General features: G+C 46.9%; 1 protein-coding gene across 7 annotated transcripts in view; it reads left to right on the forward strand.

Moving 5' to 3' along the window:
- Window positions 1–353: 353 nt before the first annotated feature.
- Window positions 354–25,835, forward strand: part of EEF1D (eukaryotic translation elongation factor 1 delta) — a 46,011-nt gene continuing 20,529 nt past the window's right edge. For 2 of the 7 annotated variants that reach the window (XM_026687715.2, XM_026687716.2), the window contains exons 1-3: window positions 354–429; window positions 13,996–14,119; window positions 21,041–21,112. In XM_026687715.2, the coding sequence (XP_026543500.2) occupies window positions 14,000–14,119; window positions 21,041–21,112 (192 nt within the window). In that variant the 5' untranslated portion in view covers window positions 354–429; window positions 13,996–13,999. Of the gene's footprint in view, window positions 430–7,343; window positions 7,406–9,788; window positions 11,015–13,995; window positions 14,120–21,040; window positions 21,113–25,835 lie in introns of those variants that run through there. The other 5 variants (XM_087958887.1, XM_087958889.1, XM_087958890.1 and 2 more) reach the window with 4 other exon arrangements.

Below are 25,835 nucleotides of genomic sequence, written 5' to 3' on the forward strand. Positions count from 1 at the left end.
TTTCTAGGCGGTAAAAAAACAAAAACCCTCAGGTTTAAATTACCTCCCCGTCCACCATCGTGGCCTCGTCCTCTCAACACCTTGGCCTATTCTATCATTATAGTCGGGTGGGAGCAAGAAAGAAAGGAGAAGGAACAAAAAGAAAGAGGAAGGAAAAGCTTCGTGCCTCATCGCTCTGACGAAGCTATATGGATAACACCCGATTTTCTCGTCGCCGCGGATTCTCCCTTTCCGTCTCGGTTGCCCCTATTGGTATCGCCCGCTTTATTCCCCCCCCCTCAGTTCTGCGGAGACTTGAGCTTGCCCGGAGAGGCGCCGCTCCCATAACCCCCTGCGCGCCGCGCGCCTGCCTTCTTTCCACTGGAACGTGAGGCGCCGTGAGCATCTTCCCTCAGGCCGGCTGCCTCGTTGTCTCCCCGGCGACGCTGCGTGAGTAGAGAGCCCCTTCCTTCGCCGGGATTCCCTTCCGAGGCTCCCGCAAAAGTTCGAGGCGGCGTCCGGTCGGGCTTGACCCGAAAGGGTCTCGGCCATCCCCAACCGGGCGTCCGGGGGCGCCACAAACACCCCCCCCCCCATTGGGCGGAGGGCAGAGGGATGACTCGGGGTATCGAAGGCCACTAAAACATGTGAAGAATGGCTGCAGAGAGAAAAGAAGGACTGGTGGACATGATAGAAATATTCCAGTATTTGAGGGGCTGCCATGAAGAAGAGGGGGGGGGGTGTCAATTTATTCTCTAAACTAGGTCTCTTGCTTGAGCACGGGGTTGGACTAGATGACCTCAAGGTCCCTTCCAACTCTGCCACTGTGACTGTACAATCAAGGGTCTGGGTGTGGCAGAGAAGCAACCTAGAACTAAGGGGAAACTTCCTAACGGGACAGTTAACCAGTGGAACAGCTTGCCACTAGAATGGACGGGATGGTCCGATACTGGAGGTTTTGAAGAAGAGACTGGGCAGCCACCTGTCTGGAATGGTAGAGGGTCTCCTGCTTGAGCAGGGGGCTGGACTAGAAGACCTCCAAGGCCCCTTCCAGCTCTGCTATTTTGTATTTGCACTGACATAACAATTCATCAGTGGGACGGCTTGCCACCAGAACTGTGAATCCAGTGGTTTTTCACTGGGAGCATATGCACCAAGACAAATTCCTCATGTGTCTAATCGCACTTGGCCAGTGAAGCATTCCTCCGTTCAGCAGAAGTTGTGGGTGCTCCATCACTGGCGGTTTTGAAGAAGAGACTGGGCAAGAACCGGTGTCAACTGGTACAAGCCAGGGGTCTCCCAACTATGTCCCACGGGCTGGATATGGTCCACCGAAGCCATTAATCTGCCCCCCCCCCGTGAGGGACCTGCCCCACCCACACCGCTGCACCTAGGCCCCCACCTGCCTGTTTTTGGCCTCCCTGCCCTCCAGAGAGAGCAGCCACATCCTTTCACTAACCTTTCCACCCACAGGAGCATAGCAAAGTTTAATTTTTGGGTATTGTTTAAAGCACTGTTACATTGGGCACACCCGCCCAGCCACATGCCCACCCAGCCACGCCCACCCAGTCACATGCCCACCTAGCCATGCCCACCTAGCCACGCCCGCCTAGCCACACCCACCCAGTCACATGCCCACCCAGCCACATGCCTACCCAGTCACGCCCACCTAGCTACGCCCACCCAGTCACATGCCCACCCAGTCACTCCCACCTAGCCATGCCCACCCAGCCACATGCCCACCCAGCCACATGCCCACCCAGCCACATGCCCACCCAGCCACGCCCACCCAGCCACATGCCCACCCAGCCACGCCCACCCAGCCACATGCCCACCCAGTCATGCCCACCTAGCCACGCCCACCCAGCCACATGCCCACCCAGCCATGCCCACCTAGCCACACCTACCCGGTCCACACACCCCCTCCCCCAACAGTCTGAGGGACTGAATTGACCCCTGTTTAAGAAGTTTGAGGACCCCTGCTATAAGGTTTCCTGCCTTAGCAGGGGGTTGGACTAGTAGACCTCCAAGGTCCCTTCAAGCTCTGTTCAGACTGATTGATTGAAGTCTGTGGAGATTCTCAGTCATGCACATCATGGTTGTCCCAAAAGTGCTTTTTCAAGAGGCAACTGGACTTTCCTTATTATTTCTTGAAGACGTTTTGCTTCTCATCCAAGAAGCTGCTTCGGTTCTGACTGAATGATGGAGAATGGAAGGATGTATGGGGAAAAAAACAACAACTTTGTGACCCCCATCTTAAAAAGTTGCTAAGATTGAGAAAGATTGCATTCAGCTTAGGTTTATTAAGGATGGACTAGATCTTGGGGCATTAGTTGATTCTGTACAGGTAGTCCTTGACTTACAGCCATTCATTTAGTGGCCGTTCGAAATTTTAACTCCACTGAAAAAAGTGACTTAGGACTGTTTTTCACACTTACCACCTTTGTAGCTTCCCTATGTTCATGTGATTAAAATTCAGGCACTCAGCAACTGCTTCATAATTATGACGGTTGCAGAGTCCCGGGATCACGTGATTCCCCTTTTGTGACCTCCAACAAGCAAAGTCAGATTCATTTTACAGCTGGGTTACCAACTTAATTGTAATGATCCACTTCCTTCAACTTGTGGCAAGGAAGGTCGTAAAATGGGGAAAAATACTTTTACTGTCTTGCTTTCCAATGGCAATTTTGGGCTCAATTGTCATAAGTCAAGGACAGACCTGTAATCCGTCTCTCTCCGTCCACTCGTTCTCATCCTCTGCCCTTCCTAGGCATTTTTTGGCTTTTGGAAGTCCTGAATCAAGGGGTGGAAGAGGGCCAGGCCTAGGACTGAGCTGCAGACGGCTGAGAATTTGATGAGAAGCTCAAGGTTTTAACCAGTTTTGCTGGTGAAATCTTGTTTTCTCAACGTTTTTTAAAAACGTTGATGTTGCCTCAAGAAAAAAGGGGTTGCATTCCTTTCCTCTCGGGGGAAAAGTAAGCCACATTAATGAAAATTTTGTTTTAGGAGCTTGGTGAAGCTACATTTTCCTAGTAGATGACTGTTTATTGTGTACATAACTCTTGATGCAAGGGACTCACTTGTGATAGAAGTAATGGAGTTCCTCATACAGGACATATTTTCCCCAAAATAAGACCGGATAGTATATTAATTTTTGCTCCAACTAGACGCATTAGGGCTTATTTTTCAGGTGATATCTTATTTTGGGCGAAAATACGGTACTAAATGTGGCTGTCTGGCTGATTATCTTAACTGAGGCTTATTTTGGGGGTAGGGCTTATATGAGCATCTTGGGAAAAGTGCTAGGGCTTATTTTCTGGTTAGGTCTTATTTTTTGAGAAATACGGTAGTCCTCGACTTAGTAACTGCTCAAAAGTAGAGCAGCGTTAAGGGGGGGAAATAAACCTTACAACCAGTCCTTAGATTTATGGCTGTTGCAGCCAGCATCCCTAGGGTCAAGAGATTGCCATTTGCAACCGTCCCTGCCAGCTTTCCGACATGCAAAACTAACGGGGGAAGCTGGGTTCACTTAACAGCTGCATGATTTGCTTAACGACCTGGGCACAAAGTGTTTTAAAATTGGGCAGGGGTCGCCTAAGAACCACCTAGCATACAAAGAGAAATTCTGGCTCCAATTGTTATCCTATTACTTCTGCTTTTTATGGTTGGTTCTGCACCCTAATTTCTGACTCAGTAGCTTTGTCCAGGGTGACGTTTCCCAGTTTGTTAAAAGGAACTCTAGTTACAAATGTCAGGCTTTTCTGCTTGCCTTATCTTTAGAACAAGTAACTACGTAGAACATCTTCTGTTCCTTAAAAAAAAAAGACTTGGAACGTCCCCGAAGAGCCACGTTTTTGCCTGCTGTGTCATTCCCTGCAGTGCCTGTTCAATTTTTAATGTTGCACTGTACCGGGATATGGTTCTTTAATTGTATGCGGATTGTCAGCAGTTTTTATATATATCATTAGATGAGCTCTCTGAGCTTGCTTGTTTTCTTGCAAATTACCTTAACTAGGTAATAATGTTAGGCTAATGAAACATCTACAAGAAAACAAGCAAGGTCAGAAAGCACCAAGTACCCCTCGGGTCAACCCTGAGCTATAAATATTCTCCTTTATTGGTACATCATTAGATATAATCTGCTATTGGTTATCTCTCTCTCTCTCTCTCTCTCTCTTCCCTCCCTCTCTCTTTTTTTGCAACTGTTTCTGTTGTAGACTTTTTTGTTTTTGATGTGTCTTAACTAGTTGTCTCTGTTTTTAGCTTTCTAGCATACGAATAAACATTTTGTGATCAACCAAATCCTCAGGCATGCTTTTATTGATCCTATAGCAAATAACCTGCCGTTTGCAGATAAGAGCTTAAATTAAAACATTCCACTGTTGTGAGTCTATTTATAAATAGTAGGTGATTTTTTTTATGGCTGTCCACACGCAGAGCAGAACATGGGAGTATGCATGTCAATTCATGTGTCTAGCAGGTCAGTTCCAGTAGCTTTGATGGTGGACTTTCACAGCTGTAGAAGTTGCATGTGTTTTATGGCCATGTTTTAAATAGGAACCCGCCTTCATTGTTTATACTTTAGCACTGAAGTGAACAATAGCATTTTTGAATGTTTTTATGTATAGCTTGGTCCTCAGAGTAACACATTCTTACCTACAGGAAAGATACCTTTGTAGTATAATTTATATATCTGAACTTACATCAAATACACTGATGAATTAAGAGTTAAAAATTATTTTGAAGAAAATGTACATATTCATATTTGGAAAAACAAATGGATGTTAAATTTAATAAATTTAATTCAGTGGGTTTGGCATAGGCATTACACTGAATAGCAGAATTAACTAATTATTGGGAGAGGATTTATGAATGAGGAACTGGATGTAGTTGCTACTTTACAAGTAAAATCAATGTATTCAGAATCTGAAATAAACACTCCCATCATGAGTTTTTGCTGGTGGTTTGGAAACTGTTTTCATAGCTGGGCTTATTTTAAGTTTAAAACAACGGAGAAACACAGCTTTCAACATTTGGAGATATGGGGAGGGGGGTTAGTTACTCTCAAAGTTTGGAGATATGGGCGGAGTTAGTCCTATGGTGGGTAGGGACGTATTGGAAATTTGTTAACTTTGGACTTAAAAGAAAATAGAACTATGAATTCAGCACAATTCCTTGTACCACTGGCATGTGCCAGTGTTTCTCAACCGTGGCAACTTCAACTCCCAGAATCCCCTAGACAGCACCAATTTTGAGAAACATTGTTCTAATGAATAGTGTAATCTCAGAGTAGTGGTTTTTACTGTACTGTTCCAGCGATTTGTCATTTTACTCTCTGCTGTTGTTACCTATAGAAACAATATTTTCCCTTTCCCTTTCTTCTCCTTTTAATGCTTTTTCTTTCTTCCACTTTTAATGCCTTCCTAGGAACCAGAAAGTAAGTATTTGCCAACAGCACCGAACATTCCTTGACTGGTTTACAGGAGAAGTCGTTCCCTCCCCCCTCCCATGCAAACACCTTGTTTTTAAAGAGTCCTTATCATTTTGAGACCTCTTATCTCCTTTTCATGCTACTCCTTCTCTATCCTTTTGATGTAACAGACTGGTAGGGCGAGAAAAAATGACATTTCAGTAGGAGAAGCTGTAGTTCTGTTAACTGTTTGTAATCCTTCAAATCTTCGCTATTGGCAAAACTGCTGATAGTTTTTGTATGCCACGATGTTGACATAACACAATATAAAGGTTTTCTAGCACATCATGCCTTACGTGAGTTCATCCACGTTGTTTTGTTTTGTTTTCTCGGGATGGGTTTGCCCATGACGAACTAAGCCACAGCAAGCAGGCCAGATTATGGGTTAGCCTTGTCTTCAGTATTTATCCTTCCCATTCCCAAAGCAAAGCCGTACCAAGAACATCCAACGATAAGTCAGGTCATCTGGCTATGGAGAGAGGGGGATTCAGACAGTCCCTGCTCCACCTTGAAAGATGCCAGCCACAGTTGCCCACAAAATGCCAGAAAAATGCATAATCTAGACCAGGGCCATTAAATTCTGATGCCCAACTTAGGCCAGCCATGACCCCCTTACCCCTTACAGGTACTTCTCAACTTACGACCATTCATTGAGTGATTGCTCAAAAGTTACCAAAAGTGAAAAATGTGACTCGTGACCATTGTTCAAACTTCTGCCCGCTGCAGCATCCCGATGGTCACGTGATCAAAATTCAGAGGCTTGGCAACTGGCTGGTATTTATGACTGTTGCACACATCCCAGGATCATATGATCATCTTTTGTGATCTTCTGACAAGTTGATGGGGAAGCCAGATTCACTTAAGAGCCATGTTACTAACTTAACTCTAGTGATTCACTTAACAGCTGGCAAGGAAAAGCCATGAAATGGGTTAAAACCCAGTTAACAACTGTCTTGATTAACAACAGAAATTAGGCACTCCCTTGTGGTCGTAAATTGAGGTTTGCCTGTATACAGGCCTACTAAGTTTACTGTCTCTTGGAAACAAATCTATATATATAAAACGCACAAAAGCACCTGGATGTTAAAATAAAATGTCTCCCAAGTTATCCTTGTATAAATTAGACCTCCCTCTTGCAAATGTGCTTAAACTCACAAAATCTTTCAGGTCCATCAGTCTTTCGATAACACCTTGTCTCCTCTTTTTCCTAATTCTTGGGCTGGTATCTTATTCTTTGATCTGCTTTAGATCTAAGAGAGATGGTATCCAAAATTCCCCCACATAATGTTATGCCAGGAACACAGTTAAAATATTTCTTGCTTGGCTTTGTATGTGAAAAACAACATCAATACAATACTGGATTATAAACGAGTTAAAAGTAGGAAGGCACAGTAGATATATATGTATGTGTGTGTGTATGTATGTATGTATGGTATTCAGCTTTGTTCGGGTATTTTCCCACGTCATTATAGTTGTGCTTTTAAGTTGAGCGTTTGGCAGAATCTCATCTGCCATCATCAGGCTTCTGTATTGTGTTCGTACGGAAGCCTGATGATGGCAGATGAGATTCTGCCAAACGCTACAACTTTAAAAGCACAACTACTATGACGTGGGAAATACCTGAACAAAGCTGAATACCACACACACACACACACACACACACACACACACACACACACACACAACACACACACATATATATATACATACACATACATACACATATTCATATACACATATATATTAGTGTTGTGACAACCATATAATTTACACTAGGCTAAAGCTACTATTACAAGTCCTTGGTTTGTCTCCCCCGAGGTAGCATTGTGATGTCAAAGATGTTTGCCTGTCACAATTCCTTGGAAGTTTACATAATGCTTTTATTCTAGGACTTGGCTCACAACAGCTAACAGCTTTTTAACATCTTACTACAAATTTGTGATGGATGCACTCAAGGTTAGACAAGTAACTTTTTTCAAATTTGTGGTAGAGTGCTCCATTTCAAGTCTCCAACAGTAAGTAGGGAAAAAGTTATTAACATACCTGAGATGAAATGTACATTTTAAACAACAACAGCACTTCGAAGAATGGCCTGACTTTTGTTCAGGTCATATACCAAGTAATTTCATCTACATGAGGACCACATATTTGTTTCCACAGTGATGTGCCAAAATTGTCAACCATATATATATATTTAAAATGGGCAAAGGTTCAGAAATTCTTCCTTAGTAGCACATAATTTGGGTATCCAACCTCAGCAGGAGTATAATTTTTGCCAACCAGATTCTTAAAATGTCTTTTAACTAAGAAATCAGTTTTCCTACCCGAGAGTTAACTTTTAATTCTGCTTTATTTGTGCGAAATATCCCCTTCTAGAAGAAGCGTAACTGGCAATTTATGGGACGTTTTGGGCCATGAATTGTAGAGGACTCTCTCTTCCTTTCTTCATCAGTAGGAGTGGGACTGTATTCTTTTCAGTATAGGAAGTCCTCATTTAGTGACTGCCTTGTATGGCAACCCACTTGCGATTACGGTGGCGATTTTTAAAAAAGTAACGTTGCAACCAATCCTTGCGTTTATGACTTTCTAATAAGATCATAAGTACAGTTGTGGATTCACTTAGCAAGTGCATCCCTTAACCAAGTTGCCGGCCCCAATTTTGGTTGCTAAGTGAGGCTACTTGTGTTGAATGTTAAAGGTGACCACAGAGACCTCTACCCAAATCACACCACTGTCCCTCAAAATGCACACAAATAGACACACAAACTCCTCCTTTAAAGCTTCTTAATGACTTATGGAACATTTTGTGCTGTTTTCTGGCCAATCTTCCAGGGTTTTTGTTTTATCTTTCTAGTCTAGCCTACAGCCCACATATTTCCTGGTGGTCTCCCATCCAAATAGTTACCAGGCCCAATCCTGCTTAGCTTCCAACCACCTGCAGAGACCTTGCCACCCCCTAAATCCCCTTCATGAAGTGGAATTGGCCCAGACAATATTGATTGAAGTCGATGACTGCAGCCCCCTCCAAAAAAACTCTAGCTGTCTTTGAATATGAGTTTCAACGTGCTCCAGGGAAGTTCAGAGCTCCAAAAAGTGTTTCTCTGTCTCTTCTAGAAGTTTAGGATTTGAGTCCCTTTTTGGGACAGATGCTGGCAGATGGTGGGAAAGTTAAAAGTCCGAACATCTGGCAAACACAGATTGCCTACTTTCTGCTGAAGCCGCTTACTGGAGTACTTAACAAGGAAGGTGGGCGGTTTAAAGAAACACGAAGCATAAAAAATAAAAATATTGTTGGCATATTAGAGAATGACAATGGGCAGAAGAGCTTTCTAAACAATTTGCTTAAAGCACTTTTTTGTTAAAAAAATGGCGCAATCATTCACATGATTAGGGTTTTGTATACGGGTAGTCCTCAACTTACAACCAGTTGTTTAAAGTTACAGTGGCACTGAAAAATGACTTGCCTTGGCCCTTGACTAACCACCATTGCAGCATAACCACAATCACACGGTCAAAATTCGGGTGCCTGGCAAACGACGTGTATTTACACGGTTGAAGCATCCCCGGGGTGGTGGGATCACCGTTTGACGCCTTCCCCGCCAGCTTCTTGCAAGCCAAGTCAATTGGGGGAGCTGGATTCACTTAATGACCACCTGATTTACTTAGCAACTGCTGCAACTGGCTTAACCGTCCCAACAAAACAGGTCATAAAATGGACCGTGAGTCATTTAACATCTGTGTTGCTTAGCCACGGACATTCTGGTCCCCAGTTGTCATAAATCGAGGGCTATGTATACAAGTAGTCCTCAACTTACAACAGGTTCATTTTGTGACCGTTCAAAGTTACAACGGCACTAAAAATGTGACTTTTGACCATTTATCGCGCTTACGACTGTTGCACCCCCCCCGGTCATGTGATCAAAATTCAGACACTTGGCAACTGATTCATAATTATGACGGTTGCAGTATCCCAGGCGTGTCACGTGGTTTCCTTTTGTGACCTGACAAGCCAAATCAACAGGGAAGCCAGATTCACTTAACGGCCACGTGACTAACATAACCACTGCAGTGATACACTTAACTGTCTCACTTAGCCACAATGTTGGAGGCTTAACTGTGGTCGTATGTCGAGGACTACCTGTAAATGGTGGAGCTCGGGGGGAGGGGGCTTGCACAGCCTTTCCAAGCTTGCTCCTGCCAAATATCTTGACGCCACCTTTCTAAGAGTTCCCAGCCGGCAGGGCCCATGCGCCCAGGTTGGAGAACGCCGTGGCACCGCTGGCTGCTTGTGGTGCATTATTTCAGCCACTGTACTTTTGTGCTTGTCTCTTCATGCTGGCGCCCCATTTGGAAGATGAGAACCCGGAAGCTGCTGTACCCCACCGAAAAGGTCTGGGTAGACAAGCCCAAGTACGACGAGGCTGAGAGGCTTCACTATGAGCGAGAAGCAGCGTTAGCCGCCTCTGCAGCCGGGCCATGCCAAGAGCTGGTGGCCGTGAATGGCTTCTGCACCGAGGAAGCATTGAAGGCCGAGCTGTGGCGGGTTGGCAGCGGGAAGAAGCAGAAGAAAAGGAAGTATTCTCCGAAAGCCAAGTCTTTGGCGCCCCAAATAGATCCCGTGTTGGCGGGATTGTTGGCCGACCACGTCTGGTTTGACAAGCCTCGGTTTGACCAAGCGGAGTCTAGCTACCATGTGAAGCTCGCCGACTCTTTGCCCCCGGTGGCGCTTCCTGTCGTTGAGCCGGCTGCTGTGGGGCCTTGGTCCGAAGACACCATCGAGGCCGAGGCTGCCTTGCGCTGCACCCACAGCAGCCTCATGGCATGCCATCACATCGTTCAGGACGTGTGGGTCAACAAATTCCACTTTGATGACGCCGAGAAGGCCTTCGTCGAAAGGTCCCAACTTGTGACGCTGGCACACCTGCTGCAGCCCCCATCTATCCTGAAGCTGGCTAGCGCCGGGCCCGTCACGCCGGATGAGGGCTACGTGACGGCCTTGGCTACGCCTTCCACCCCAGCCCACGTGGCTGATGCCGAGGCTCAGGCTGCCGACGCTCCGCTCATCCCGGCGGGAGACGCAAACCAGACGGTGAATGGCAAACCTCCGGGCTCTAGTTTGCGAGCCTTGCTCTCCGAAGTCTGGCTGGAGAAGCCGCTCTACGATGACGCTGAGCGGTTATTCTACACCAACATGTTCGACGGCCACCCTCCAGGGAAGGTGCGGCTGCAGGAGCGTGGCCACGCGGACATTTCCAGAAAGGGCCGGAAAGAGAAGAAGGGCCGGAGCAGCCCAAGAAAGCAGCCGACGGGCAAGCGGGGAAACAACGCTGCCATTGGGACTCTGACGCCCCAGGAAATTGCAGCCCCCACACCGCAACCTGCCTGGCATTTTATGCACCCAGACACGGAATCTTTGTGGTTCACCAAGCCCACGTACGACAGTGCAGAAGCCAGCTTCTACGCCTCCGTTGCCCAAGAAGAGGCCAGCAGACTATCGGAAGCCACGCGAGCCAAGGCCGCCCAGCCTGCCGCGCAGCCCTCCAGCGCACCAGAGCCTGATGCTAAGTAGGAAAAAGCATGCGTTGGGGGTCTTTGGCGGGGTGGGAGAGGGGATGGATGTTCCCAGTCCCAATAGCATAGCTATAAAAACTCAGGCTCAGCGTGTAGAAGACATGGGAGATGATGTTGGTATGCAACTGGTCACAGCCAGGGCTGAGATAGCAATTGCACTTAGAACTATATACCGCTTCACAGGACTTTTGTAGCCCTCTCTAAGTTTATAAAGTCAGCACATTGCCCCCAACAATCTGGGTCCTCATTTTACCAACCCCAGAAGGCTGAATCAATCTTGAGCCGGTCAGGTTTGAACTCCTGGCAGTGGGTAGAGTTAGCCTGCAGTGCTGCACTCTAACCACTGCCCTACAATGGCCCTACCTACCTACCTACCTACCTACCTACTAACACTTATATACTGCTTCACAGTGCTTTTACAGCCCTCTCTAAGCGGTTTACAGAGTCAGCCTCTTGCCCTTGACAATCTGGGTCCTCATTTTACCCACTTCGGAAGGACAGAAGGCTGGCTCAAACCTTGAACTGGTCAGGATCAAACTGCCGAACTGCAGGCAGTCGGCAGTCAGCAGAACTAGCCTGCAGTACTGCATTCTTACCACTGCGCCACCCACTGCTCATGATGCTCCGTTTTGGCAAGGAGCATTATTGAAAAAAGGAATTTAACCCTACTGTTTTAGGAGAACCTAGAGCTAAGGAGAAATTTCCTGACAGTTAGAACAATGAATCAGTGGAACATCTGACCTTCAGAAGTTGTGGGTGCTCCATCACTGGAGGCTTTTAAGGACCAACATTTGTCTGAAATGATATAGCGTCTCCTGCTTGAGCAGGGGGTTGGACTAGAAGACCTCCAAGATCCCTTCCAACTCTTATTATTCTATATTCTGAGAAGGGAGTCCGGTGTTCCAAAGTTGAATGGTTTGGAAAGAAATTGCCTCTTCCTTCTGTTTCAGTCGACTTGACAGATGTGTACCAAGAGTCTCCATGTGAGTTAATATGAGATGAAATAGTGTTTTGTTCGGTGAATCTAGATTTTAAAAGCTCCCCCTCTTAATGCTTGTCTGCATGCAATGTGTTGGAAGGCGTCTCTGCCTGGTCTCATTGGAGAAAGGGTGTCGAATCCAGGCCTCACCTGAGTCTCCAAAAACTGGGCCCTTGGTGGCAAGATGGAAGAAATTTGCCGCAGCCAGCTCTCTGCGAGATAACTTGACCTGGCCAACTCTCCACAAATTGTGGCTGCGGGACAAGTCGACAATTCAGTTGAATCGAATTGAATTATTGTAATTTTTGTCATTCACGTTTCATTCCGTCCTTCCTTTGGCATCCTTTTAATGATTCCATTCCGCTATTTCTTCGATTATTAGTGTAACTCTTGCCCTGCTGCGAATTGGCCGAGGTGAGTTGTCCTGTTCCAAGTTGTCGTGGTCCCCCTTGGTGACGATGTTTGTGGAACTGCCGCTTCAAAAGCGGGATACCAGAGGGCGGAGATCAGTGGTGGTATTCTACCGGTTCGGCCCGGTTCTCCCAAGCCGGTAGCGGCAATCCACCGTTCTACTGTTGGGCTCGCCCGGGCTACCATATTCACCTTTTATTCCCTGCTTTTGAAGCGCAGCTGCTCTGCGCGGCACTACAGAGTGCCGTGGTGCGGCCGCTGCTGAAGCGGCTGGGAGAGTGCAGGCTTGCAGGAGGTGAGTAGAAACGCCTCTGCGCAAAGTGCACGTTTGGCACGCGTGTGCACCCAAAGAGTGTGCATGCACACAAAGCGCGCCCACCAAGCCACGCCCACCAAACCGGTGGTAAAACTTTTTGAATCTCACCACTGGCGGAGATGTTTTGACAGCTTGGATACTGCTTGACTTGAGTTTTTTTTTAGGCCGGCATGAATGGCATAAACCAGATTTTGGATGTCTCTTGAGATGAAGTACTTTTGGATGGCATTCATGGCACTCTGTGGTGTATCCCATCTCTAGTTTAGTAAGAGGGAAGATATGATGGTGGATATAAAAAAAAAAAAACCGAACCAAAAAAAAAAAAAAGGTAAAAAAAGGGGGGGAAACAAAAAAAACCCCCCCCCCGGGGGGGGGGACCCCGCTTCTCTTAAGGCCAAGTGATACTTTGTGATAGGTTTTAAATCTTTTGCCCTGTACCCCCCCCCCCCGCCCCCCCCCCCCCCCCCCCAGATCCCTTTATTTGCCCTTGTTAATCCGGCGTGTTAATTCCTACTTCTTCCCCAACCTTCCCACTCTCGAAGAGAGCATTTATCTCCATTATTGCTGAATTCCAACCCCACATCCAGCATGTGCAGTTTTTTTTTTAAAGTGCTTCCTTTCTAGAGACAGATTCAAAGATCTGGAAAAATTGCGTTTCCATCACTTACCCCTGAACTATCAGGCAGCCAGATAAAAGTTTGGGAAGTGTTGTAAAACAGTGGCCCTTGCTCCGTTGTGTGGTTTTGTTCAATCCCTTTTGAGGGCCCTATTAGTTGGAGGCCTTTTCAGAGTGTGCTGAGAAGATTGGGGTATTGCCAAGCCCATCGTTCTGTGCCGTTTTAAGGATCAGGGTGCTGCTTGTAATGCTGGTGTCTACGTATCTTCTGAGGGGGAAAAATAGGTTTCCTTCTGTACCCTCTTTGAAGCCAATTTGTAGCTGATAGTTAGGGTTCTGATCAGTTTTCAAGTGTCGAATAATTTGAGTAATTGTTTCTTTGATTGCATTTTGATTAGCTTTCCCATATAGATCAGGGGTATCCAACCTTGGCGCCTTTAAGACTTGTGGATTTCAACTCCCATAATTCTGGGAGTTGAAGTCCACAAGTCTTAAAGGCGCCAAGGTTGGACACCCCGATCTAGAGTGATGGGTTAGTGAGTTCTTACCAGGTGCAACCCTAAGGGATGGAGAGAGGAATGTCTCGTGGTCATCTGGGGACCTGATCCTAAAACCAAGTGCTTTCAAATATTTATTTAACCTCCTCTTTGCAGAAAAATGGCAACCCACTTCCTCATGCATGAGAAGATCTGGTTCGATAAATTCAAATACGACGATGCTGAAAAACGGTACTATGAACAGATGAACGGTCCGGCCCACAGCCCTTCCTGCCAGCAGGTAAGATGCTAACATCTCCCGTGTCCAAGCCACAGGTGGCTTCTCATATCTGGTCCAACACAAGTGGTGCTTCTATCCGTCATTGTGAATTCTCTCCTACTTTACTCTGGTCCATCGAAGCTCGTATTTTTCTTCTTAGTTCATGTCTCCACAAGGCCTTGTGTTCTGACCCAGCTCCCCAAACACAATAAACCCTCTGTAGGTTGAAGCATCGGTTCCTTTATTAGGAGTGCCGGCAGCCCTGGCAATATTTTCTCTTTCACCGCAGGCTAACAATTCCGTCCGTGCAGGAGATGAGTAGTTGTCTGCTACATCTATTCATCTCTGCCTCCTGCCTTTTATCCCCAGGTGGGGCTTTGCTAACAGCCGTGGCTCTTCCGTCCCAAGGACCAGCCCATAGATTTCCACTGCTCTCCTCTCCTCTGCCTTCTGTGTATCCACACATCAGGCACTGGACCCAGCTGTTCCTCCTCTTCCTCATCACCCACCTCCAGACCTGAAGGCTGTTGACTCTCCATCTGAGGGCTTAGGCTCCGCCTCAGTGTCTCTGTCTCTGTCTCTCTGTCTCTCTCTCTCTCTGTCTCTCTCTCTTTTTGCCAACTCCATTCTCTCTGACCCTGACTCCCACGCCATCTCCTCCCTCCTCTGATTTGGCTGCTGGGGAGGCTGGCGGCTGACAGGCCACAACACCTCCCCTTTGAGGGTTACTTATTGAGAAAGCCCCGAAGAGCTTTATGGCAAGATTGGTCCTTTGCCCCCTAACGCAACCAGCAAGTACAAATTGTGTGCCATCTCTGCTCGGTTATCGGCATCGTAACTGGATTCATAGAAAGTATTTCTCCGGCCATTTTTAATTCTGTTCCATTGTCCGTCACATTTGGAATTGGGTAAGGTTTGTACTTCCCAATAATTTTGGGTCTTTGACAAGGGAGGGAAGGGGCCACCTTCATGAGAGTCAAGGAAATGGTTGAGGGTTCCGCTCCTTTGTGGGGGTGGCCCGATTCCTGAGTAACCCTTGAAGTAACACGCAGGTAGTCCTTGACCTACAACCAGAATCGAGTCCAAAATTTCCTTTGCTAAAGCAAGACAGTTCTTAAGTGAGTTTTGCTCCATTTTACGAACTTTCTTGCCACAGTTTTTAAAAAGCGAATTGCTTGTTCTGACTTAGGCTTCACAAAATCACGAAACAGACTCTTCATCCTGACAAAACCTTCTTTTATTTGGTTTTATTTGGTCACCCTAATTAAACGAACCGATTGCTACAATTCACATTCAAGAAAGTCCAGGTAAACAGTCTTTCGTGAGATGTCACAACCACAGACCTTTCTCGGGCTGGGAGAGTTGCCAGGCCGATAGCTTCCAAATGCCATGCTGTAGCAGCAATTACTTGGCAAGAATGGAGGAACAGATCTTCACCCTAATTAAACGAACCAATTGTCTCCTGCAAACCCCATTCCCCTTTTGGTCCTCTTTTATTCACCGTCCACCTGAGCCTTTACTCCTGAGTCGTCCCTTGTTCCTTAGCTGTTCCCTTCTCCTGGCAGCTCTGTGCATGCGCACACTGGGAACAGGCTTCAACTGTTCTTCTTCCCCACCGATCTCTGACTCTGAAGGCAGCTGATAACTGTTGGATGGCCCTGGCCCTATCTCTGCCTCCCACGCAGAGCCCTCGTCAAAGCCTTCCCCAGACTCCAGGACTGGCCCAGGTTCCTCCCCAACCTCCTCACTGTCCGAGTCTGCCGCCAGCTCCGCTGACCGCTGGCGGCCACAACATCGCTGCACTTAAGTTAGTCACATTTTTGTGAACGAATCTGCCTTCCCCATGGACTTGGGTCGCAAAAGGGGGAATCATGTGACACTGCAACTGTCATAAATACAAATCGTTTGCCAAGGGTCTGGATTTTGATCATGTGACCCTGGGGGAATGCTGCAATGGTCGTAAATGTGAAAAATGGTCCTAAGTCACTTCCCCCCCCCACTCCCATTGTAACTTTGGTTGCTAAAGGTGTATTGGTAAGTCAAGGATTACCTGTAACACGCCACATTCAGTCTGAACACTAAATACAGGTACTCCTCGACTTACAACCATCATTGAGCTCCTGATTTCTGTTTGTTAAGTGAGACATTTGTTTTGCCCTGTTTTGCGAGCTTTCTTGCCATTGTTGTTAAGTGAATCGCTGCCGTTGATAAGTTAGGGACCCAGTGGTTAAGTGAATCCTGCTTCCCCATGGATTTGGCTCGTCGGAAGTTCGCCAAAGTGACGTTGGGACACTGCAACCTTTATAAGTACATGCCAGTTGCCATGTGTCTGAATTTTGATCACGTGACCACCAGGATGGCGGCAACAGTTGTAAGTGTGCAACATGGTCATAAGTCAGTTTTTCCAGTGCCATTCTGTGATGACCTGGGGCGTGGCAAAGTCACAAAAATAGGTAAAGTCCCTTTAATTCCTCCAACTTGGCGCCCAATGTCCAGTTATCCTCGGCTAGAGATCAAATTCTTCCAAAAACAGTCTACAAAGGGAAGAAATGCAGTCCGAACCCAAAGTACAGATAAATTAGAAATAAAAAAACCCAACACAAACCACACTGAAGTAATTAACAGGCCAGGCCAGGATGATAAATTGCAGACTTCGAAAAGATAACGCAGCACCCACAGTTGGGAGGACGCCAAAACCCAGATAAGCTTCGACAAAGATAATGCACGCTTTGCTTCCAGCAAGGTGCTGTGTGCAAATGCCCTTCTTATATCTTGTTCCCTCAGCTGCAACTAATGAAAGGGATCAGGGCCCTTTCCTTTCCCATAAGCCATGTTGCTCCCTTCTCCGTTCCTCCCTGCGTGCCCTAGGATGAAGAGGGGCTTGCCCTGGGTCTTCCTCTGAATGCCCAGCCGGACTGTGCCTTTTCCCCGTCTATTCCACAGCCACCAGAGCCACACTCCCACTCCCTATCAGCTGCTCAATCTCCCCCTCAGAATCAGACTCCAATAACTTTGAATGGTCACTAAAAGAACTGTTGTAAGTCGAGGATTACCTGTACTTGTAGTAATCTGAGCTCCTGGCTCACAGGTATCGGAGTACCATAGCTAACAGGAAACTTTTAATCCCCAAAGTAGTTTATTCTCTCCTCCCTTATAGGAGAAATTCCTCCATTTTTGCATTGCCTATCACTGGGGCCATTGCCTACCTCTCTTCTAGGACAAGCCAGGGTTCTTGGTTTGAAACTGGCTTGTTAAAACAAGCCCCCAGAAGCCCTCACGGTAGGGTCCCTGCAGAAGGAACAACTTTGGGGCAATTATTCTTATTTCCATCTCCCCAAGTCACATAGCTTCTGAGAAGTGCTTTCCAGTAATTTGGTTAGATGTCCCATCTCCACGCAGCTGCTACTGGTTTTAAGCGGTTCTCCTGGTTGTGTGTGGAAAATTGTTTCTCCTGGGTTTGAACGCTCATGACTCAAAAGATGCTATAATAGAAGGGAATCTTTGTAGCTCAGGGTTGAACGGTGGGGGTCCTTGGAGCTCTCTGAGCTTGCTGGTTTTCTTGCAGACATCTCATGACCCAACTAGGGAACAGCATCAGTGCTCTATCTAGTGCTCCCTTCTAGCACTAATGATGTTAGTGGGATAGTGAAATGTCTGCAAGAAAACCACCAAACTCAAAGAGCACCAAAGACCCCACACAAGCGACACTGTCTGGACACCTTAAAGCAACCCCTTATACGTGGGGCTTTGTTCAGGAGTTGTGTTGATCGGAATTTTGTACTGCAGTTATATTTTGAAAAAGTTCTTTTTTTAAAAAAAAAATGCATTTTATTCCTCACTTTTGGAGAAAGTGTTTGTCACCCTGTATCTTTAGCTGATGGAAAAATCTGAATGGGAATTGTTAGATCAGCCTGTTCTCATCCCACAGCTAGTCTATCACAAGCCTTTCCTGCTTGTTTGTTCCAGTAATTTTGCCTGTCCTATCCCCCCAGTGTCCTCAATTTTTCATTTTAATGTCTCAGTCCTCGATTGGGGATCGGAGGGATAGGTCCTTTTTTAAAGGCCTTTAATATAGAAGCAGAGTTTTGTTCAAATTTGGGAGCACAGAATTTAAACTGCCTCCAATTTGATACCCATAAGCCAGAGGCACTCAAACGTAATGAGCAGTATAGAAATAGAAAATAAAATTATTCATCTCGCAATGCTGGCTGGAAGATCCTGAAGATAAATTATATTTTGTTGTATTTCTCAGTTTCCCCAAATGAACCTACTGAATTACGTTTGGGCCGGAAACCGATAGAATGGAAGCAGTTTGGGGTGTATTTTGCATGCGTCCCCTTTTTACGGCAAATTATTTTACTGACAGTGGCATGAGTGTGGCCTAAGGACGGTTTGGCTGGGCATAGTTCCCCTCACCTGCCTAATACAGAATTTAGGTGGTTGCCCCCACCCCTGTAGAGGTATTGCAGAAGAACCTCTGGAGGTAGTGTTATGACCCAAGCCTCATTTCAATCAAACACAAAGTATATATAAAAGCAAACCTTTTTTAATGCATCTCTGTGAATTCTGTTTATTCACAACAAAGAGTCATTAAAACTAATTGTCCCAGATAAGAGCAAGCCCTTTCAAGGTGGTGCAAGGCTGCCAAGAACACTAGAGAAAGTTGCCAAGAAATATTTAAAACACTAAAGAGTCTCCAAACACCAAGCAAGATATTCCGAACGTCCACAAGGCTTGAGTGCAAAAACGTCTTTGCTTCCTGCAAAGAACTCCGGTTTCTCAGCTGGCTTTTATCTCTTAAGGGAGGGGCCATCACCTTGCAGACTTACTCCCGAGGCACCCGTGCTGCTGCAGCTGCACTTTCCTTCGAGCAGCCCTGCGCGCATGTGCACTGGGCACAGGCTCCTCAAGGACCTCTTCATCACTGCTGCCAACCTCCACAATCTCCAAAGGCAGCATTCCACTCCCTGATGGTCCTGGCCCCATCCCTGCATCACACACTCAGGCCCCTCATCCGAGTCCTCGCTCTCCGAGACCTCAGCTGTCCGCACCTGCTGCCGGCAAACCACAATAGGTAGCTATGAAGAGTTGCCCACAACTGGCCACAGCTATTGGCACAAAGCGATGGCACGAAGGGTTTGATGGGCAAGCGGAGGTTGCCGAGGGCTGCAGATGGGCTCATGCAAACACCCCCAAATCCCAGTTATGCATTGTGCTTAGGTGTGCACCCTTCGTGCTGATTGGTTCCAACTTCCTACTGGAAACTTGTGGAACTTAACTTCCCCATCCAGCCACAGGGAACTCCTCGACTTACAACAGTTCATTTAGTGACCCTTGGAAGTTTCAGCAGCACTGAAAAAAGGGACTTAGGACCGTTTGCTACACTTACGACCATTGCATTCACATGAACACGTGATCCAAATTCGGACGCTTGGCAACTGACTCATACTTACGACAGTTGCCGCGTCCCACAGTCACGTGATGATCCCCTTTGGCAACATTCCGATGACCATATTTCATTCTTACGACTGTTGTAGTCATCAAAAATTCAGGCGCTGAATTTTGACTCGTATTTATGACCGTTGCAGGGCCCCGGGGGTCACGTGATTCCCCTTTCTGCGACCTTCCCACAAGCACAGTCAGCGGGGAAGCCCAGATTCTCCTAACGACCCCGTTACTCCCTTAACAAACTGCGATGATTCACTTAACAACTGTGGCAAGGAAGGTTATGAAAGGAGGCAAAGCTCACTGAACAAACGTCTCACTTTGCAACGTAGGTGTTGGGCTCTGTTGTGGGTCGCAAGTTGAAGGCAACCTGCATTTCTGCTACTAAAGAACTTGTCAAAGATGATTTAGACCAGGGGTCCATAAGCCCCAAGCCATTGCCCACTACTAGGCCCTGGGCCATTCAGAACCGGGCAGCGGCGCGCAGCTGGTCTTGGGCAAGCGGCAAACTGCGTGCGCGGGCCAGTTCCCCTCTCCTACCCACCCCTCTCTGGGCCATGAAAGTTGGGGACCGCTGATCTAGACCAGGGGTCTCCAACCGTGGCCACTTTTAAAGCCTGGAGGACTTCGACTCCCAGAATTCCCCAGCCAGCTTGGCTAGACTTTCAACTCTATGCCTGCTTTACTCTCTTGTAATCCCTTTCTCTGCAATCTCTCCAGTCTAGGGAATAGGAGCCCCCCCCCCCCCAGGGACGGTTGAATGGGGAATTCTGGGAGTTGAAGTCCACAAGTCTTAAGGTTGCCAAGGTTGGGGACCCCTGATTTAAGACTGGTGGACTCCCAACTCCCAGAACCCCCCAAGCCAGCTTCGCTAGACTTCAGCTCTCGGCCTGCTTTTACTCTCTTGTAATCCCTTTCTCTGCAATCTCGCCACTCTGGGGAGTAGGGGAAAAAGAACCAACAGGCATGGTTGAATGGGGAATTCTGGGAGTTGAAGTCCGCCAGGCTTAAAGTGGCCACGGTTGGAGACCCCTGACCCCCCCTAGGCATAACATTCCCAGTATTTTTAGATTTTCGGTGTCCTATTTTGCATTTTCCTCTCTTTGTACTCGTTGACATGTGATGCGAACGTGCCCTACGATAAATCATCATCCTAGCGGGAGGAGGAGGGAAAGCAAAGAACAAACGGGAAACGTTAAAATTTCGCTGGTGTATTTAAAAAAAAACAAACCCACCTCGGCAACCGTCCCTGACCGACAGCCACCTGCCTTCCGCGCAGCGCAGGAAACTTCAGCCCTTGCGCTAAGCCGGCGAATGTTCATGCCCTCAACCTTTCCACACGGCCAGCTGTTGTGCACCTTAAAAAAAAAGGACCCCTTTCCTTTTGAGCCGCCCTTGGGGAATTCCTCCTGTGTCTGTATGCACCTCTTTGGGAACAAAGAAAAAGAGAGAACGAGAAGGAAAACACACCACTTGGTTCTTTCTGCATGTTTGCAGGAGAACGGCGCCAGCACCATCCTGCGCGACATTGCCAGAGCAAGGGAGAATATCCAGAAGTCACTGGCCGGAGTGAGTACCCAAACGCTCTCTCACCAGCTGGCTCTTTCCCTTCTTTTTTTTTTTTTTACTTTTTCCTGGCTGTGGCATATCTCTCAGACCCTTCCTTCCTTCCTTCCTTCCTTCCTTCCTTCCTTCCTTCCTTCCTTCCTTCCTTCCTTTCTTCCTTCTCCTTTTCTTTCTCCTTCCTTCCTTCTCCTTCCTTCCTTTTTTTCCTTTTTTCCTTCCTTTTCCTTCTTTCTCCTTTCTTTTTTCCTTCCTTCTTTTTCTTTTCCTTCTGTCCTTCCTCTTTTTCCTTTCCTTCCTTTTTCCTTCTTTTCTTTCCTTTTTCCTTCCTTCTCCTTCCTTCCTTTTTTCTTTCCTTCATTTTCCTTCCTCCTTCCTTCCTTCCTTTTTTCCTTCCTTTTTCCTTCCTTTTCCTTCTTTCTCCTTCTTTCTTTTTTCCTTCCTTCTCCTTCCTTCTTTTTCTTTCGCCTTCCTTCTCCTTCCTTCCTTTTTTACTTCCTTTTCCTTCCTTTTTCCGTCTTTTTCCTTTCCTTTTTTCCTTCCTTCTTCCTTCCTTGCTTTTTTCTTTCCTTCATTTTCCTTCCTTCTTCCTTCCTCCTCTTTCTTTCTAGCACTGATGATGTTCCATAGTTGGGTAATAAAATGTCTGCAAGAAAGCTATCCAGCTCAGAGGACACCAAGCATCCCACCGTCCTCCTCCTTCCCTTCCTCCTCCCTGCAAGCCCCCTCCGATCACTGATGATGTTCCATAGTTGGATAATGAAATACCTGCAAGAAAACTGTCGGAGAACACCAAGCATCCCACAGCCCTCCTCCCTCCACCTCCTCTTCCTCTCCTCCTCCTCCTCTCTGCGAACCCCCCTCCCTCCCAGCACTGATGATGTTCCATAGTTGGGTAATGAAATGTCTGCAAGGCCACCATGAAGCTCAGAGAGCATCAGACAGTAATCGGCCTCCTCCCTCCTCCTGCCCACCTCTCCTCTGATAAACTCTTACCTGTGTGGCTGTCTATGGAGATTCTCGGTCATCCAGATCATGGTTATCCCAAAGTTGCCTTCCCTCTCCTTCCCCCCCCCCCCAAAAAAAGCAACCTTTTTTCCCCCTTGAAGACGTTTTGCTTCTCATCCAAGGAGCTTCTTCCCTTCTGCTGAAGCTTCCGATCAAGAACTGAAGAAGCTTCTCGGGTGAGAAGCGAGATGTCTTCAAGGAGAAACAAAGTCCAGTTGCCTTTTTTTGGGGGGAGGGGGATGGGGAGGTGGGGAAGAAAATAAAAGCACCTTTGAGTCTACCTGTGTGGATTCTCTTGCCTTAAATTTAGAGAGCCCTGATTGGGCAAGATGAAGGCTTATCTTGCAAAGCACAATATCACAAGCAGGCAAATCTAGGGTCTGGGCTTCCTCCAGGGAGGGCCGCTTTTGCAGATTAACCCTAAGAAACTACAGGTAGTCCTCGACTTAACAGTAATTCGTTTAGTGACTGTTTTAAGCTAGAACGGCAGCTGGAAAAAAAGTGACTCATGACAAGTGACTTATGACCCATTTCCCCCCCCCCCCACTTAACCACCATTGCAGCATTTCCATGGTCACGTGATTTATACGCGGGATGCTTGAGAACTGACTCACGCTTACGACGGTTCGTGGGGACGCCCTAAATCCCCTTTGGCGACCTTCTGATGAGCAAAGTCGACGGGTGGGGGGGAAGCCGGAAAGGTCATAAACTGGGGAGGGGCAAAACTCACTTAGCGACTTGTCTGGCTTTGCCACAAATGCTTGGGGCTTTTTTTTACGGTCATACGCCGAGGACTCCCTGTAACGTGGGCTGTTTGGAGCCAGAATGCAGAATTCAAAAGTCTTGGCTCGTCTGACTGCAAAATTTTCCTTCGAAGGAGAGAGAGAGAAGTACTCGAATTACAGGCATTTCATTTAGTGACCACCCTAAGCTACAATGGCACTGAAAAAAAGCAACTTAACGGGCAGTCCTCACACTTACGACTGTCGCGTGATTAAAAAATGGGGGTGCTTGGCCACCAGTGCTTTGGCGGGGTCATGTAATCGCCCAGCTGGCTTCCAGCAGGCAAAAACCGGTGGAGGAAGTTGGATTCGTTTAAGGACTCTGTGGTTCACTTAACAACCAAGGCCGACAAACTTTGTAAAATGGGGCACCGGCCCCTTCATAACCGCTTTGCTGAGCTCCCGATTGTGGGGCGTAAGTCGAGGACTTCCTTAACTGAGCTGGCAAGGAATAATGTTGAGATGAGGCTGGTAAAGTCCTCCACTTGCAGCCACAACGGAGTCCCAAATTTCTGTCGCTAAGTGAGACATTTGTTAAGTGGATTTTGCCCCGTTTTACAGCCTTCCTCGCCACGGTTGTTATGTGAATCCCTGCTGTTCAATTGGAAACCCGATTGTTAAGTGAACCTGGCTTCCCTATTGACTTTCCTTATCACAAAAGGGGATCAGCTGATCCCACAACACTGCGACCGTCATAGCTGTGAGTCAGTTCCCAAAGTGTCTCAGTATTGATCCTGTGACCATGGGGAAGCTGCAACGGTCGTAAGTCTGAAAAACGGACGTAGGTTGCTTTTTCACTGCCGTTGTAACTTCAAACGGTCACTAAGTGAACTGTTGTAAGTCGAGGACTTACCTGTACTGCCCTCTGTGTGTCCTGGGAGAAGATAAGAGGCAGGCTTCCACTTACGATGAAAATTGAGCCCCAAATTCCCATTGCTAAGTGCTTAAGCAAGTTTCCCCCCGGTTTATGACCTTCCTCGCTACCGTTGTTAAGCGAATCACTGCAGTTGTTCAGTTCATCACATGGTCGTTCAGCGAATCCGGCTTCCCTGTTGACTTTCCTTGTCAAGACAGTTGCAAAAGAGGATCACGTGACCCCCGGGGACACAGCGACCCGCCGTAAATCCGAGTCAGTTGCCAAACGTCCGAATTTTGATCACGAACAGATGCTGCGACGGTCGTAAGGGTGAGAAACGGTCATAAGTTACTTTTTTGGGTGCCATTCAGAATAAAACATAAACTCACATCCTTCACACTCCACACATTGAATTGAAAACCTCTGATACTGCATCAATATTGCACCATACAGTAGAATTCAATAGAGTTACTGCTCTGGGATACAAGTTGTTTTTCAGCCTATTTGTCCTTGTTTTTATTATTATCCTGTACCGTATGCCAGATGGTAATAGTTAAAAAAAAAAGGGGGTGCCCAGGATGAGATGGATCTTTGAGGATGTTTTGAACTTCCTTAAGGCCGCGGGAGCTATAAAGCTCTTCCAAAGAGGGGAGAGGGCAACCCAGGATCCTCTGGGCAATGACGTTAACCCACGTTGGATTCAAAACCCCCAACAACCAGTTCTCTGCCCAGTTGCTGGTGGGCGTGGCCTACCGGAACTTCTGGGAGGGGCATTTTTCACCTTCCCCAGAGTCCGGAGGCTTCCCTCAGGCCTCTGGGAGAGCGAAAATGGCCTTCCCCCGGGCCCTAGAGGCCCTCCGGAAGCCGGAAACAGCAGCCAAAAAAGCCAGTGCAATCCTAAGTTGCATTAACAGAAGGATACAACTAAGATCAAGTGAGGTAGTAATACCACTCTATAAAGCCTTAGTAAGGCCATACCTAGAGTCTTGCATCCAGTTTTGGTCACCACACTATAAAAAAAGACGTTGAAAGTCTAGAAAAGAGTGCAGAGAAGAGCAACCAAGAGGAGTAGGGGACTGGAAGCTAAAACATATGAAGAATGGGTGCAGGAACTGGGCCTGGTTAGTCTAGGGAAGAGAAGGACCAGGGGAGACATAATGCCAATATTTGAATGAATTTTGATCACGAACGGATGCTGCGACGGTTGTAAGGATGAGAAGCGGTCATAAGTTACTTTTTGGGTGCCACTTAGTCAATCGCTAAGCAAACGATCGTAAGCCAACGACTGGAGTCTACTCTAATTCTAACTCCAGTGCAGGGAATATTTAAATATTTAACATTTAAAGAGGAGAAGAACTTTTTCTGTATTTTTTTTTAATTTATTTTTTTGTTTTTTTTAAATGGAAACAGAGATTCTAAACACAGTTCTCCTCCTTCTGGGCCCTTCCAGGTGTGTTAGCATTGCAGGCCAGAAGATGCACCTGCGGAGATGCTGGGTTGAGCAAAATCAAGATTAAAAACCAATATTATCAGAATCCTACACTTTTCTTTGGCTCCAAATTGGGGAGGTTTCACTTCTCTTGAAAAGCCAAGCTGCAAATCTTTCCCCCTTTAAAAACCTTCCTTGCTGCTGTCGCTAAGTGAACCATTGCAGCTGTTAAGGTAGTAACATGACTATTAATCAATTTGGCTCCTCATTGGTTGCAGAAGATCAAGTGAAATACACCCCCTCCCCCCGGGACACTTTAACAGGCATAAGTACATGCCAGTTTCCAAGAGTCTGAATTTCGATCACCTGACCACGGGGATGCTGCAATGGTCGTAAGTGTGAAAAAAGCTTTGTAAGTCGAGGACTGCCTGTACTGGATGTGAACTGGATGTGAACATCCCTGGCAGGTGTTGAGGATTTGAGTCAGTTTGGGGCAGTCCCTGAATGAGGCTCTGATGGTGATTCTGATGACAAGCTTGTCAATCAGATGTCAGGTAGGAAAGGGAAGAAAAATCTTATCAGCAGATGCATGCAGGAAGTCCTTGACTTAAAACCGTTCATTTAGTGACCATTCAAAGTTGCAATGGACCTGAA

Source organism: Notechis scutatus, chromosome 3 (assembly GCF_049901735.1).
Source record: "Notechis scutatus isolate UNSWTSFEM ecotype Mainland chromosome 3, rNotScu1.2, whole genome shotgun sequence".
Classification (NCBI taxonomy): domain Eukaryota; kingdom Metazoa; phylum Chordata; class Lepidosauria; order Squamata; family Elapidae; genus Notechis; species Notechis scutatus.